General features: G+C 40.8%; 1 protein-coding gene across 2 annotated transcripts in view; it reads right to left on the bottom strand.

The window, feature by feature from the left end:
• Positions 1-17,531, bottom strand: part of CLIC5 (chloride intracellular channel 5) — a 95,916-nt gene that overhangs the window by 45,863 nt on the left and 32,522 nt on the right. Inside the window, exon 1 of one of the 2 annotated variants that reach the window (XM_040598796.1) lies at positions 14,762-14,900. The exons of the other annotated variant lie outside the window; for it this stretch is intronic. Within the exon in view, the coding sequence (XP_040454730.1) occupies positions 14,762-14,824 (63 nt within the window). The 5' untranslated portion in view covers positions 14,825-14,900. Of the gene's footprint in view, positions 1-14,761; positions 14,901-17,531 lie in introns of those variants that run through there. 2 annotated transcript variants of the gene reach the window in all.

Genomic DNA, 17,531 nt, shown 5'->3' with positions numbered 1-17,531 from the left:
ATCCACTCTATTTCTGTGACATTGTCACCAAGCTGCCTTACTCAAATTAAACAAATCCCATTTGATATGGTGCAAATGGACCATGGCATGGGAACCATGCCTGGTAAGTCCTTCCATCCATTTATCATTAAGTTCATGAGAAGGTGCCACCTTCTCCTTCTCTGACAACACTCTCCAATCAAACTCTGTAAGTCAAATCTTTATTGTGCTTTTTCATCCAGCTTCATGATGCTGGAGACCTAATCACTGTTTGGCACTCTCACAAACAAGTTCTTTCTCACAGTTTTTCCCCTCTCAGGCTTAACCAAATAGACGCAAAATATTACCTGAATCTTCTTGGTCCTACTGTCTGTTCTACAGGAAAATGTTCACTAAACGGTCACTAAAATTTGTCACTACAGTTTTCATCTGTACACACAGGTTTGGGCTGATAAAGCTGGGTTTTGTGCTGTGGTAGGAGCACACGGCACTTCCTATGCCATGCGCATGCTTCAGACCTAGACTTTATTCTAGATGGCTTACAGAGATTTCATGCTGTCATTCTGCAATCTTTCTACTCTTCTATGCCACTTCTATATATTTTATATTTATAGTTTTACATTTTATATTTACAGATTCATATTTTATAAAAAGTATTTCACATTTTACATGTACAGATCTATTTTATATTTACAGTTTGTCATGCAATCTGTTAAGAGGCATGGTTAATCTGTTTCCCAGCATGGTTAATTAATTACAATACACACCTTACCACCGTCTGATGCTCTACTCTTAAGACAGGTAACCCGGCCTAACCATTGTATCTAAAGCAGGGCTGAACCTCACCCTGCAGGAGCGGTCTGCAAACTGGGACCATGCGCGGCAATCAGTTAGCTGAGGGGAATTTGCTCGAGCTTGTCTAGACAACAATTAACATGATGAGGCATGTTTGCAGAGCACAGGGGGGTGGGGGGCGGATGGCGCCAAGGATGGCGCCAAGGAAAGATAACACCTTGCAGTTAATTGATGGCAGTTAACCACCAATCAGGGATTGCCTAGTATGCAAGGCTTAGCTTCAAGAACCAATCTGTTTAAAACGCGCAGCTTCTGAAAGTCTATAAAACCTCGTGCTTCTGTACAATAAATTGACATTTGCTTGCATCAAGCTGCGTCCCGTCTCTTCATTCGCCGCATCACCCTGCTCCATTTAACAAGTTTCTCTGGCAGCATTTTGGTTTACCCTGCGCTCCCGCTCAGAGAAGGTAGTGGTTTCCATTTGCAGGCTGTCAGTGAGCTGTTAGCCTGGCCGACTGCAGAACGCCATTCCAACCCCACACACCAAGCAGCCGCCAAGAAAAGCTTATTGGAACATCCAGGTTAATGAGGTAATTGAGAAACTAGCATTGGGCAAGAGAATTTCTGAAAGTTTTATATACGTTTGTGTACAGCCAGGCCCAATTCACACAAGCACCTGAACAAGCTCTGAAGAATTAGCCGTTTTTTCATGTTTACTTATAATTTGCTCTGAAATGGAGATTTTTTTCTGTTGTCATGAAACATCAAGCGTACAGGTTGTCCTTGAAAAACAACAAATACAGAAAAATCCTATGAATTCACACTTCCAATGAAGAGCTTAAACGTCAGTCAGTACAAAACCCCTCTTTCAGACAGCATGCCACACCATGGTTACTAACTGCACTCTCACAGATCCTGGATATGACTTTAAATAAATGTTAAATAAATATTTAAACACACAAATTTAAACTAATAAGATATTTAAATATTTTTTAAAATAAATTGACAGTAATAAACCTTGGTGCTTGGAGTGGAAGAGATGACTAGGGGCTAATTATGAAAAGCCCTTCTTGCTCATGGGAGCTGCAGCAAGGTGCTGCCACATGTGCAGACATAGCTAGGAGCAGTGGCCAAGGTCAGGGGAAAGAGGCATTTCCTTCTCCTGGAAAAGAAAACTGTTGTTTCAAGGTTTGTCTCTTTGTCAGGGGAGTGGGACTGCACTTCCTCTAAGTTCCCCTCTGGGTCCCATCCTTTCCAGGCTCTTCAAGGTTGGACCTGAGCAGCTGTCTACAATCAGCACTTTTAAAAATTATTATTTTTCTTGTAGAATCATCTCTTTCGAAATAAATATCAAACCATCAGGCAGAGATTATTCTCAGCCCTGTAAGAAGATGAAGTGATCCCATAGACACATATTGTAGGGCTGCTGGTTTCAGCATACCAGGATGGGCAGGTAGATACTTTCCAATCTGAAACAAGTCTTCCTGCATGCATGTTCATTTGCCTTTATTACAGACCAAATAGTGAGAAATAAGACTTATGGGGTGTAGGAAAATAGAGCTTAACTGTGGGACTCAGATATATTTGCTTTAAAAAAGAAAACAAAACCAAAAATTCAAAGTTAGAGCACCTCAATATACGGAAGTAGATATTTCCATATAAAGTAAAATGCAGTAAAACAAGGCAAAAATACCATTCCTTATCAGATTGCATGGGTGAGTCAACAGAGAAGAAAAGTAAACTAAAATTATTCAAGTGATACTGGAAGTCTGAAAAAAGGCTTCATAACAAAGGGTTTTGGAGTACTGGATCCCCTTGGCATGCTCTGAGCATTTAAAAGGACTGGGCACAGAATAACAGCTAACGCTGCTAGTCTGAGAGATCCTGTAACCTGCAAGAATATTCATGATTCAACCCCCCTTCATCCAGGAAGAGCATTTTTTAAAATACCATAAATAAAATAAACAAACGAAACAGGTCCTCATTTGCACACTGAATCAGCAGCAATGGCTTATCACAAAACACTGGGCAGTGAAAGAAAATAATTTCCTCCCATGATATGCATTCGTATCTATTTGAAGCTGCCCATTCAGCAGCTAAAAGCAAAAGGAAAGCAGTAACACAACGTGCCTGTTGACCCACACAAATTGAATCACAATCTAGAAAAACACCGTCAACAATAGCGATGATCCATCGGGGCCGGTTTCTCTGATTTCCACTTGTTTCGGACAATACACAGGTACAGACACGCACCAGCACCCAGAACCACAATAGCTATATGCGGTGGCTGGCAAGGTTCAGGATGTTTATTTGGGTGTCAAAATGTCACGGGGAGGACAAGCTTGGCAATTGATATAAAGAAGCCTCTGCCCAACCATTCAATTCAGTATTTTGTGAGGAGTTAAACCACAACACTTGAGTAGCTTTTAAAGTCATTTAACTATGTAAAGAAAAAAGAAGAGCAATTTTAGCTGGACAAGCTACCAGGCTACACAGATATGAAAATGGATGTTGGTGCAAATGTTTCACAGGACATGAAGCCAAGGCAGAGAAATGTGGCATGACTTAGGCAATAGCAGACAGAAAGGGAATTCTCATATCTCTGTTTTATCTCTCCCTTCATCTCAGCCTCTAGGTCTGACCCATACTGACACAGCATTTGGAGCCCTGGCCAAGTCAGCATCTGCGCAGTCTTTGGAGGCCCTTGTGAAGTCTGGCCCTTGCATATCCAGATAAAGACAAACAATCACATGTTAAACCACTACCTGAACCAATCACATCCCATTACCACACCCAGGATACCCAGAGACAATTTTAAGACACGCAAGCAGCCTCTGAACATCATTTCTGCTAGCCTGGCTTTGACCAAATTCAACACAGAAATCAAAGATTTTTTCTGTGCTTGAACCAAGCCCTGTTCTGGTTTGCTGAGATATCTTCCATCGCAACACCTTCCTGGTTTGTAGGTTTTGTGGCCTGTTTATTCCTGCATTGAGTCTAACTACATGTGTTTCATTACAGCATATCTAGTCTTGATCTGAACCAGAAGAAGAGAGGGCATGACTTCTTTGGTGGTTCATTCCAATGGTTAATCACCTTTACAGTTACTGTTAAGCTTATTTCTAACTCAAGTATATCTGACCTTAACTATTAATGTCTTGTTATACTTGTTACCGCTATATTAAAAAGCCCCCTACAGATACATTTAATATTGCAGTCATTTAGTCTTTTACTTAAATGAGAAAGACTGCCTTAAAGATGGCAACCTTAAGTATTTTTTAAGCCTTAAAATTATTCTTCTCTACATCTTTTCCAACATCGTAACACACATTAGCTCTGCGTGCATTTAAAATCACCAGCCAAAAGATAATCTAAACCTTGACCCCACACTACTAATAGCAAAGGGAAAAAAAAAAAAAAAAAAGCATAGTTGTGACTAGCATAATTTGTGTATTTATTTTTGGAGAATTAAGTGTGAATTACTAAGCAGGTGTGGTACATGAACACTAAATCAGTCATGCTAAGTGCTGTACAAAAAGCAAAAGGCACAAGAGCTATGCCTAAAGGATGGAGCAGGAGCACAGGACCAGAGTGGTGCTGTATTTTTTACCTCAGGTACTGGGTTTTGCAAAGAGAACCATGCTCAGAGACATCTGCCGAAGCACAGAGCAGCCTACACAGCCTAGAACTGAGGTCTAGGTACACTTAATAGCTGAAGGCATCTACAAAGGTCATACTTCTCTTATCACCCTGTGTTTTACTACAAAGTATTAAAAAAACAAACAAACAAACAAACAAAAAACACAACAACAAACAAACCACAACTTCTAAGCATTAAAAACCTATGCTAAACTATCTTTTATGAATTGCAGACAGTTGTTGAGCTTAGCTGTTAGGAATTTTTTGAGATGGGAGCATACAACTCCATGAATTGGCTCTTCATACTTTGAACTCCACCGCTAGCCTGCAGCAGCACACACTCTTTGGAGGTGATTAACCCTTTTCCAATCAGTAGAGCACTATACTTACATGTCTTTATTAGCAGCAGAAGTTAGAAGACTTTATATCTGCTTTGGCATCTTAATGGTTAACAGAAAGGGAAACTAAAGCCATACATAAATCAAGCAAACTTCCTCTGTGTGTAAACTCCATTCCCGGTATCATGAACAGGTATTAACACCTGAATATTGGTGAATGGTGAACTGAGTCATGATATTTTTCTCTTAGAACAGAGGAAAATGCAAAAGAATCAACAAAAATAGTAAAAAAATGGTTTTTTTTCAGCCCAACTTACATAAGGAAGAAAAAATTACTATTTCCATATTCAATCTTTGCAAGTTTTAAATGTGTGAAATTCAAGTTTTACAGAATTTAGAGCGAATGAAAATCAGCTTTGGCCTTGAATATTAGCCTTTGAACATTCTTACTACATTTTGTATCAAGCACATACAGGTGAATGCCATGAGCTTTTGTCATCTGCTTTGCACAGAAAAGTATTGACTATCAAGAATGAGGATTTAGATGAGCAAACTATCACTATCTGAACAACTCCATCCTTAATATAATGTCAATTATGCCAAAGTAGCTATAGCAGGGATAGGTTTGATGACTCCTGTCCTACAAAGGCATTAATAAGTTATTACAACACAACCCTCCTGAAATACATTTCAGTGAGTGCTTCATCTCAGTTTTATGCAGAGTTGCCAAAAATACATATAAAGGAGCTATTTCAGCATCCTTTGGCAATCAGGTACATGGGAAAAAACTGAAGAAGCATCCAAGCTCCAGATACGCAACACCCCTTAGGCAGAAGTTGAAACAGAGTACCCTGGGGACCAACATAGAAATCATGCAGGATTAGGGCGCTGGTATAAATTTCTGAGTCTGAATGCCTGTAAGAACAAGCAGAAAAAAACAGAGAAGGTGAAAAAGAAGGTACTACAGAAGATGTCAGAGCCTGAGAAGGAAAAAGGAAGGCAGGGAAGAGTGGACAGGGTGCCAGCAGAAAGTAGCTTTGGCTCACCTGCTGCGAGAGGCAGCTCAAAGTGAGCTCCTCACCGCACCACCGCCAGCTGGGCACAGCACAATGCTAACACAGCTGCACAACTTCTGCGCTACAGCTAGCTCATGTCTAAACACTTATAAAGCACCCAATGGCCTGTTCCTGAGAGCAGACAAATGTCAAACATCCAATTTCCTTTGGTTTGATTTCTTTTATGTTCAGGAAATTGAGATTTTCAATTTACTTTGTCAGGAGACAGTTCTGTATTGGAGACCTGATCCCATCAGAGGATCCCATCTTTTCTATTTTAAGTGGTGCCCAGGATGCTGTGCTGGGATAAGGGTGAAGAACGTACCCTGCTCCCACAGTATGTCCACATCTGCTGCAGAAGGACTGGTATCAGCATTTTATCAAGGTGAGGAAAGCCTCGTTAACTTGCCTTGAGTCACTGAAGGAGGCTGAAAAACAAAAAAGGAAAGCCTCCCAAGAACTTGGGCAGAAATCTTGTAATATTACTGAGCTTAACGTGTTGCAAAAATGTGCACTGCAGGACCTTTCCATGGTTTGATTAGAGCAGGACAAAAACCAATAAAAATCAGAGTTTACAGCTGGTAGGAGCTGTTGCTGTTGCTTTGTATTAAGATAAAGTGCTGAAGCACCAATTTGTTCATAGAATGGGAAGTAAAAAAAATGTTGATTTGGATTTTGACAACACTGGGGCCATTTTAACATGGCAAAACTTTGCTATGATGCATTACAGAATGATCTCAGATGCTTCGTGTCCCACTCCCTTTTCTGAGCACATCTCCTCTTATGACACTGTAGCTGTGCAATTTCCATGGTACACCAGTCACTGAATCAAAGAGGAATCTGTGTTGTACCACGGAATATCCACTCCAGCCAGTGAACACCACCACTAAAAAAGGATACACATAAAAGAATAAAATAAACACTCTAAAAGGTAAGTTACAAAATTATTATCAAGAGGGACAGAATACTCATTTACAAAGAATCATTTAATTTAACAGAGTCAGAGAAAACATCCTATGGACTCATTCTGCATTTATGTGTGAACTTGCAATCAAGTTGTGCAGCAAACAACAATGACATGCTGTAAAGGTAATCAGTTACAGAAAGTTCTACCCTTAGGTATTATTAGATAAAATTACTGGCTTTGGATCTTAAAAACACAGCTGAATATATTTTGAATTACTTTTGTTCCACTGTAATAATTTCCAACTCAGAAGTCTAATATAAAAAATCATGCCAGGAATACATGATGCAGATTAAACTCATCAGACGTATAAAAATGAAAGTTTTTTTTAAATCATAGCTCCAGATGTACATATATATCACTGTTATCGCATCTCGATAACTTTTACTGCATGTCAGCAATACAGAAGAAAGGCAAACAAACAGGGAGCGCAAGGGGCAAGGAGAGAAAGGGAATAAGGATCTATTCTGGACTTCATCCATATTAAACTTTACTGTATCAAACAAATCACTTCAAGCTATTTTCAAAGTACCCACTATAGCACTTTAGGTACCTGCTCTGATTTCCTAGTTCACATAAGGTTTATAGATTTCAAGACAGCATGAAACCAGCGCAAAACCAAACCCTTCCTTATTCCAACTGATTCTCCCTACAACTTTGAGTCAGCTTTTGCTGGGGGTCTGGGGGAAGGGAGGGGGGAAGTATCCTTGAAACCTTCTGTTATTCAGGTATGAAACTAACACAGAGACTTACAGCCCTTTAACATCTGTCTCACTGTTAAAAAAGAATAATTTGAAAAATCCACCAGAGCTCTTAGCTGCAAAACGGAAATACTAGTGTTTGTGTTATCTTTTTGCAGCATTGCTGGGATTATTTTGCTGGTATCTGCTGGATTTTGAAGAATCATGTGTCATACAAGAACTAAGTAATATTGTTGCTGCAATGATCAATATGTTATCCTAAACAATCCTTCAAACTGCACTTGACATAGCCACATGAACTGATACTAACATTAAACTCTGGAGCACAAGCAGACATACTTCCTACCGGCTCTCTTGGAAAGGATCCCTGTGTATTTTGGGGATGTTATGTCAAATGATCTCTGTGACATTTGCTGTTCTGGAATAGCTGCAGCAGAGCCATATATTGCCAATAAAAGTTTCCTGGGGACACTTACCGGAGCTTCACCGTCATCGCCAAACCATGACACAACAGCCTGTGAGCCTGACGAGATGTGTGCTGCCAGAGATGGAAAAAGAGCAATCTGCAGCTAAACATAGAGCACCCAAAGCGTACCAGTGACCATTTCTGAGTACCAGCAATAATAATTATGAATATCGCCAGTTCTTCATGGTAGAATTGAAACACTGTATTTACAATTTGACTATACAGCTCAGAAAAACTGGACTAAAGGAAGGAGGTAGTAGGCGGAGTTTTAACAAGACCTCAAATATACTTAAGCTGGCCTAACTCTGCTGCCACCGAACCCCGCAGTACAAACCTGACTGGCTTTTATGGCCATGGGCTATCACCCATCCTGAAGGTTTCTGAAATCTTATCCATTCGAATTATGGATCCAATTTATAAAGGCATTTCAAGAAATAGTTACACACATTCAACAAAGCATTTGAATGTGTTTCATTTTAATCAGATGTTTTGATCATAATTAACAGATATACTGATGCCATCAAGTTCAATAAAAAGCTGGTAGTCACAGCCATTTATATGAGGAAAAAAGAACAAACCAGGGAAGATACAGGCATCATTCACCTTTAGCCACAGACTAACAATTAGATCATGAACTTAGGCAGAAGGAGATATAGTTGAAAATCCCTTCTTAACTTGAGATCCAGTTTCCCAAGCAATCCTGAAAGCATTTCAGACTAGGTTCAAGGTGGCACGGACAGTGATTATATCCCTGCCAAGGCCTTTTATATATCTGGCCTGCTTAAACTATTCACTGCCTGTCTCAAATATTCCCACCAATGAGGCACTTGTCTTGATGCAAAACAAAATCTGCAAATGTACAGAGAGAAAACAGGCACACAGATGTACGGACTCTGGGTTGTATAACTCAGGCTAAAGCTTCTTTAAAGTATTGTTTTTCTTAATCACAAGGAAAAACAAGTAACTTGTAATTTTAAAACATTTGCTAGGCAGCTACTTGTTAATTTGTTGAATTTTTTTCTTTTAACAGGGTAAGATTAAAGCAGAATTAGATCTTGCCAAGATGGATCTTTTTCCCTTGGCTATTCTTTTTATTATTTTACTGAAAATGCTTAAGAAAAAGACCAGAGAATTAACTATCAGCCCAGGCATCATTCCCCTGATTTAACTGGCTCTGTAGTGGAGTTGCCATTAATTTGTGATTCAAATTTAGGAGGCCTGACTCTCTTCTTGTGCCCATTTTATATATATACATATATATATATATATATATGTAAAAATAAATATATGTATATATATGTAAAAATAAAAACTATGAGTTTCAAGCCAGTCACTCCTGAATTGAAAAGATCTAAGCAAGTTAGGAACTGAGGCATAATTACACTGAAATATCTGAGTCCCCCTGCACGGAGCATATGAAATATTTATAGATGTTTAAACAAGCCTAGTAAAACTATCGTCCTCCCAGCATATATTATATGCTGGTGTCTGGACTACTGGTAGATCTTACAAATTTGGCAACCTTAATACCAATGCACAAGGCCAGTACCCTAAAAGAGGAAACTTAGGCTGCTGATTATACACTGCCTCACCAAAATAAGTTTGGAAGAGACGTGAATCGTGGTGCCCATCACCTGCTCAACAGCTCTGAATGGATGAAAAATGCAAGATTCATCACAACCCCCATGCTCACACCACTTCCAAGGTGACAGATGAAGAGGGTCGGAGACTGCACACACTACGTGTCTGCTTTGTAGGGTGGCTATATCTCTCTCGAAACGTGAAAGGCTTGGCCAACCTCATGAGCAAGGATCCAAATAAATGTTATTGTCAGTCTTGGAACACCAGGCAGGTTGAACCACATGTTTCAGTACCATTATTCTTCCTTGTGCTTTTCTCTATTATTTCCTCTTTACTTAGAAAGTTTCAGTGAACATAGGAGTGATATTGTATGGAAGCCAAAAGCTGAGTTCATAATACCCATAATACCCACACTTCTCAAGAAACAGAAATTAACTTTGTACTTTGCAGATCTGATTGCAGTTTCTATTGATCATCAAAATACTTCTTGAGGGAAGTTTATGAATTAAATAAATTACAAATAAATTACAGTATTGTTATAATGGGTTAAAAGGTTCCCGTCAAGTTCTCCCTCCCAGTTTATAAAGCTGTTACAGGATTTGATAATCCTGAAATTCTGAAAGTGAAATCAGTTTTCTTATCAGTGACTTTTACTTTAAAACCACAAAAGCCTTAATAGTAGGGAATGATTGTTTACACCAGGAGTCACATTTTTATTTATACCTTCCTTTAAGACTATGTTACAGCAGTTCACCAAAATCCAAACCAGGGTTAGTTTGAAATCACTTTTCAGCAGAGATAACTTTTTTTAAAAAAATCCAGAAAATGCACAAAAAGAAATCCAAGAATGCCTAAAAAGAAATTTTGCACCTCCCTGGGATAATTTCTGGGATAACTGTGTCCAAAGGAGAGGAGAAGGCAGCTACACCCTCCCAAGAGCAGCAGCTCCTGGGCTTTTGATGGAGCACACTACCTCAGGATGACTTGCTTTGTCCTGGACAGCCAGGCTCTCTCACTGACCAATTCATTCAGGGGTATACATTTGGTGCCAAATCTTGCCATCACTTTTAAACGTACTCCTAAACAGACACCTAAAACTCCCTGAAATGAAACCATCAGAGATGACAAAGGGCTCACAGGTTCCTTGTGTGTCTGTTTGCTGTTCCAGGAGACTGCGAGCGTCCCAGGACTAACCTCTTTGTGATAATCCTCTGACAAGAAATGACTGCAAGGGGCTCTACCAATACTTTGATGCTGCTAGTCCTTGAATCTTACCTTGGCTGGTACCATCTCCCTGAGACGGTGCAAATATACCATCATTGTGTTTGGTCTACACAATGCTCAGCTCCCGATGGAAGGAACGGGCTGAGAGCACTGGGTGCCGTTGGGCCTTTAAGTCTTCAGCTGGCAGACAGGAATATGTACAATGTCTGACTCAGCAAGTGTGGAAGCTCAAGGCCTTTGAGGGGTCTCTCTTGCTTCTTATGCCTGCAAGCACCTTCACGTTTTCTCTAGATGGGTGTTGGGTGTGACTGTGGTTAAACGCTTTGTGAAGTAAAACCTTACACCTTTCAAGCAAAAGCTCTTGCACACCTGAGCTGATGAACTTATTCAGAATATTACTCACTCAATACCACAATGACTCCTTCCAGGAATAACTGCCTGCCAGCTCGCCACACATTCTCCTACCACGATGATGGTACTGCTGCCTTCTCATTGTCAGAAATAAAGATTAAAGTATATCTTGTTGTACAGTGTTTCTAAAGCAGGACAATTTTTAAAACGAAATGTACTTTGGACCACTTCTGTGGTTTGTTTGCTTTGTTTTTCCTGCACATATTCTGAGCAATGTAAATAGACAGTCTTGCCTTTATCATGTTTTGTTTTTCCTTGTATACAACCTATGTCCCTTCAAATTAACATTCTAGATATTACGCATTGCTCTGATTCTGAAATGCAAGGAATATATGTCCAAACACCTGTTTCCACTGCAAAGAAATAAGCCATAAAAGTTCTGTGATCCTCCCATGTGGATTTTAATAGTCTGTATGTAAAAAAGAGCACCATTTCAGTTTAGTCATTACATTCAAGTACACAGGTGCAAGATTGTCAGGAAAAGCTAAATATACCTTCCATCAGGGTGTCGTTTGTACAGAAGCACTTTGCTTCTCCAGCACACAAAGAATTACAATGAACCTGAGTTACAACAAGCTGGGTTAAGCACACAGCAAGCACTGCCTCCTGATGCTCACCTCCCCAAGGCTGCTGCTGCTGCTGCTGCCAGTGTCTCACGCTACTGCGTATCAAGCCTTTGGCTCTGGCAGCTTCTTCTGATTCCTTGTCAAACAAGTTTAGAGAGGGGATTGCTGCTGGAGAGTTTCAGTGTTCACAAAAGGCCTGCTTACACAAACGGCAGGGCTGATTAAGGTGGCACCACCTCCCCAGCAGACCTCACCGTTCCTCAGCTCTGCCTGTTGTCACACCATCCGTCTGCTTGTGGCCTGCCCCACATTTGGCAGGGAAGCAGTGGTGGTGGGGAGCTACTCTCAATCGAGCATCTGGCAAGAACAAACACTCGTTCACAAAAAAAATATCTCACAGATCCAGGTTAGGGCACTGCTGAAATCAATGGGGATGATAACAAATAGGTGTGATAACCGCTTAACCTGTCTCTGCCGTAGCCGTTCAGCTAGCTGTGTCCTGGTGCTGCCCAGCCTATCTGCATAGCTCAGGAGATAGCTAACCTGCATTAGGTTACAGCACAGCTCTTTTGTTTACAATTGTCTCCCTACTTGCCTTTCTAAGGCTCCTGCTCTCCTGGTTGTTAAATAGGAAAGGGAAATAGAGCAACTGTGTAACACCCACTTTTTTTAACCCAAGACAGAAACTGCTTTTATTAGAGACTGCATGGTTGGTGAAAAGCAGCCCTTTCTGGTTTATTTGTGTTTGTGGAAGATAAGATTTTCTGCCAGGCCACATCTACTGCCCTACATTTTTCTCACCCATCCCGGCATCTTCTGGCTCTGTGTTCATTTAAGGATGAGGGACAGCTTCCTCAAGAAAAGTATTAGCTCCAGCAAAATCAAATGATGAAATGCTTATTGACCCCAACATCAGAACTTGCCTCAAGTGTGGTCCAGTATATTTCGATTTGCCACTTTTTCCAGTATCTCATCCAAAAGTTGCCACCCTTCTGTTCTTTCCAGCCTTCAAACAGACAGAGAAAGTGCTATCTCCTTTGTAGATTCTCTTCTGGATCAGCCTTCCCGTTTATCTTCCCTTACGGATATCCTATTCTTTTAGATTTCATGCTCCAGAAAAGTTTTCACCTGTTCATATTAAATCTCCTGTTTTTCAGCTTCTAGCTCATCTCTCATTTGCATGTTCTTCTCTTTTTTATTTTCCAACTTCTGAGCTGTATAATTTCGTACTCTGGCTACATGCTTTAATATACAACTTTTTAGACTTTCAGTTAAATTAATGGCACCATTCCAAAACGTCAAGGTCTGCAGTTTTTCAACCTAAATGGAAAGTCTCCAGGAAGATACCAATTAATTCTTTTGCTCCAGTTCTACAAATTATGAGTTTTATGTGAGAGTCTCTATGCAATTCTGTAACATGCATTATGCAGGAAGTCACATTACTAAAAATGTTCTTTCTGGAGTTATAAATCTTTAGGTGATGGCATGGCTGAATTCAATACAGTGCAATTTTTTTCCAGTACCTTATGCATCCAGAACTTCCCACAATGAATCTGGGCAATGACCTTCACTTTTACAGCTGATACAGCCAAAGAACAATACGTATCACAAACATCCATATCAGCCTCTATAAAACAGTGTGGGCACTAAAACAAATCAGTAGCTAAAGGTTTGCATTGCAGAATACATTTGTGATGACAAAGGGCCAAACAATCTAACAAACACTAACCTATTCCTCCATTAAACTCACTTTGGTAGAAAGAACTTGTAAGAGGCAAGGTATCTGGATGTATGGACCCATGCAGGTCCATTTTGATATGTGAAGCTCTGCACAAAGGATCTACTGAGCATTTATAAACCAGAAATCCTTGTAAAATCTGCTTGCTAAGGACAAAGACCTCGATGCTGGCTCAGTCAGAAAGGCTGCACCTGAACTGACTGGTTTTGGAAGACACATGAAGTGGCCATGTATACACATCACGGATATGGCTGACATTTCAACTTACAGCCCAAAATATCCATCAGAGAGTACAAAACAATTATATACCTTCAACGTGACAGAAGGGAGGGGCTGGAATTTTCTTTCCCAATCAGTCAGTACTCTGTTTGCAAAGGGTTTGATGTAACTCCCGCATATTAATAATAGTCCTATTGATTTCCAGGGATCATTTAGGCTTGGAGAAACCAAACACCTGCATTTTACATAGGCATAGTGGATTTCAGCCTCAACATATGTAGAGGCTTTGAAACATGCTCTGAACATCAAAAAATCTGGGTCTTCACTAGGACGATTCTGCCTAAAGTTTGCTATTAGTAAAGTTGTATGTGTAATGGGTTTTAAACTGTGCAAATGATTTTAATGGTAAGATTTTCATAGCCCAAGACCAACAGATGTACCCAATTTGAAACATGCTGAAATCCTACCATATAGCAGGTGCACTTACTTTTCTATATTTTCATTAAATCAGTTTATGTTCTCAGTTACCCTTGTATAAAATCAGAAGGAGCTTTGGGCTGAGTAAACAGAGGAAAAACTGATTTAATTTACAATTTTTTAGGGGAAAAAAAAAGTACTGCAGGAAACAATCAGAGGACTGGCAGCTTATCTCACTCCTTTTTGTTTAAAGATCCATTAGTGTTTCAGACCTGACAGCCTCTGCCCAGGTACCACATCATGGTACCCCTCAGCCCTTCATGCTCGCTTCCCAAAAATGGAGAAGGAAGTCAGGATTCTTGGTGAAAAACCTCAAGTCTAAAGCTTCAAATCTAAAGTTAGGACACAGTACATTGCAGGCAGCAGACTAATAACAGGACAAACTCATGAAGAGAGAAATAACAGTTAAATACAGGAACTCTCTCACTCCACAACATTACCTAATTGTAATGACACAAAGAAGAAAGCAGTGTGAATGTGTGTGCAAGAGATAGCAGGCTGTCAAAGCACCGCTTCCACTCAGCGCCAGAAAATTAAAGTTTGATTATGCAGTAGAAGCCGAGCTGATTCGAGAGTCACACCAGTGTCCAGTTCACAGTGCAACTTACCTTCACAAAGAGCTCAATTTCAGGGTCCCTTCCTTCCCCATTAGCAGCAACAGAGTCTGTCATTTTCCACCCCCAAGGCTACCAGCTGATCTCCTGCTAGTAAGTGGCAAAAGGAGCTTTCAACTGCACAGTGGGTGGGTTTCCCTTCCAAACAGCTCTGACAAAGCACTTAAAACATCATTTGTAATGATAAAGCTCAAAACCAGCAAAGAAAACAAGTTTGCAGGTTAATAAATAAATAATAACAACAACAACAACAAAAAAAAAAAAGAAAAAAAAGGCAGGCAGCAGAGAGAAGCAGTCCCTGTTACGGTTTGTGGTTCTTCAGAGCAACAAGTGCTGCTGTGCTCTGGTACAGTATCCTCATCTGTCAGAGCTGCAGTTCTCACTGCCTGCCCAAAATAGCCCAGAGTATAAAAAAAGAGGGTGGGGTTAACTCACAGGGGAGGAGACAAGCTCCTGGTACCTACGGCAGGATCAGTCTCTGAGCAAATAATTCTGCTCTTCCCCTGTTTTCAGCATTTCTGTTCCCTCCCTTATTCTACAGCTGGGAGCACCAGCGACAGGGGAGGAGGGAAGGTCTACAGCAGGCTGGGTTCATTGCTTTCAGGAACAGGGATGTTTTTTCCTTCTTTTCTGAAGGGTGTTTGTCCTGCTTCTAGCTGTTCAAAATCTTAATAACTGCTAAGAAAGGTAAGGAGAAAAGAGCCTAATTTCCTTACCCTGCACATTGGCTGTTGGGTCGGTGCATGAAGTGCAGCAAAGCAGAGCTCTGCCTCTGCGAAAACCCCTGGGTGTGTGGCACGAAGCAGTACAGAAGCCAAAACTGAATACTCTAAGGTGAGAAAAGCACCTGTGGTGCCACCACTCCAGGAGCAGAGGAAGGAGATGGCGCTATGCAGGAGAACAAAGAGCCTCGGGGCCCTGGGAAAATAAAATATTTGGGTGCCCTAACTATCTCTCAGCGTATCCCCCAGGGTGCTGGTCGTAGAGGGGAGACAGGAGAGTGATGATATGCTGGGGTCAAGTATGGAAGAAACCTTCTGAGGGCCTCAGCCTGCTATTGACATACTGTTGTCATTTACACTCCCTTCCTTTGCCTTGCATTCCTTGCATGACTCAGAGGTCACCACGCCAGGACCCTAAGCAAGAGGTGGCACACGGAAAGGCCTGACACAGCCAAAAGGCATGGAGAAAGGAAGGCTGACACTGGAGGGGAGAGCAGATGAACGCCAAGGGGTTTGGAGCGACCTCCTCCTCATTGCCATCATTGCCTGGGGGGACTTTGTGCCCTCCTGCCCTTGGGAAGTCCCTTCCTGCGCCTCTGCCCCCTCACCCTCTGCTCCCCTTTCGGGGCGGCCACAGCTCTGGCTCACAGGCTCTCGGCAGCCCGCACTGCCAGGCACGAGCCGTGTTACCTTCCCCTTTTGACAGAGGGAGGCCTTTGGGGTATGATATTGACAGGATCAAACACTTGTCTTTCCTGAAAGTGCTCTTAACTGTGTGCTCTCATGATGATCTCCAGTTCCCTCCCGTGACCCCTAGGCGTTTGACACAGGTCCAGAGCAGCAGCAGCCAACACCTCCGCGTCTTTGGGTAAGCTCTACAGGAATTCCCCACAACAGCTGCTTCATATGCACTCCATGAAGCACTGAAATGGTTAACAAGTAAATCTCATTATCCTCTTGCAGCTGTAATTACAACATAATCAACATTATAATTAGCGTAAAAGTGTGGTTGTGGTTTTTAGATCTAATTAGCACTCATTCAAATGACTGGAAGGTTAACTATAAGAGAATTAAGTGTTATTACTCCTTTGATTTCGAATTTTTACATGTAATTTTTGGATTCAGCATATTAATCACCAAACATTTATAGTATAATTATTCTTAGGCCTACCGGCAAACTTCCAAGGACATGGGCTAAGTGTACTTATATGTGGCAGAAAGAATCATTGCATTGTAATTATATATTACAGTTACAAAAGTCTGCCAAAAGCATAAGTGTAGTCATTGTATCTCTAAAATGCATCCCTAAATAATGTGTTATCACCTATAGAATTATAAGCTTTTGGTTTTGCTGAAAATTTGTTTTGCCTTAGCACTTCATGTGACAACATAATTTCCCTTTAATGAGGGCTCCTGGAAACAACGGGAAATGGGTCATCTTGAGTGAGGTTACCTGTAGCCTCATTGAAAACAGTTTTGACATAGGCAAGTGCTTTGAACAATTTATATCACAGGAACATATATATCAGCTCTGGAAGAGAAAATACTGCCAGCTATGAGAACAGTAAGGAGGTAATACCACCAGTGCTAAACCAAAATGTTTAAAGAAAATCAGCATTCAAGACATCGGCACTTACAAGATGTGATGTATGTGACCTATTTAGATGTCTGTTTTCAAATGAAAAAACGTGCCCTAGAAGTGACTACTTTTTTCCACTGGTAATAAAAGAAGCCCAGGATAACAAGCTCAGATAAAGACGTTATAATGGTCAGACAAATCCTGCTGTAATTATTAAGTCAAAAGAAATCTGTGGCTTTAGTGCCTAATTTCTATGCACGTGTCCTCTCCAACTTCAGGAGTTGTGCATGCCTTGCTTTTCTGAGAGTTAAACTCTAGACGCAGCGATTTCAGTAGAGACTCAACATGTCAAAACATTTAAATCCTTCCTTCCCAACTGTCTGGGTTTAGTGGTGTATTATAATTAGTTTGCAAGATGATGATTATTGTGCCGAGGCTCAGCACAGCAGAAGGGAAGCTGTGC

This window comes from Falco naumanni, chromosome 6 (genome assembly GCF_017639655.2).
Source record: "Falco naumanni isolate bFalNau1 chromosome 6, bFalNau1.pat, whole genome shotgun sequence".
Taxonomy (NCBI): Eukaryota; Metazoa; Chordata; class Aves; order Falconiformes; family Falconidae; genus Falco; species Falco naumanni.
The sequence above is the reverse complement of the archived record's forward strand: the minus strand, read 5'-3'. Positions and strand labels throughout refer to the sequence as shown.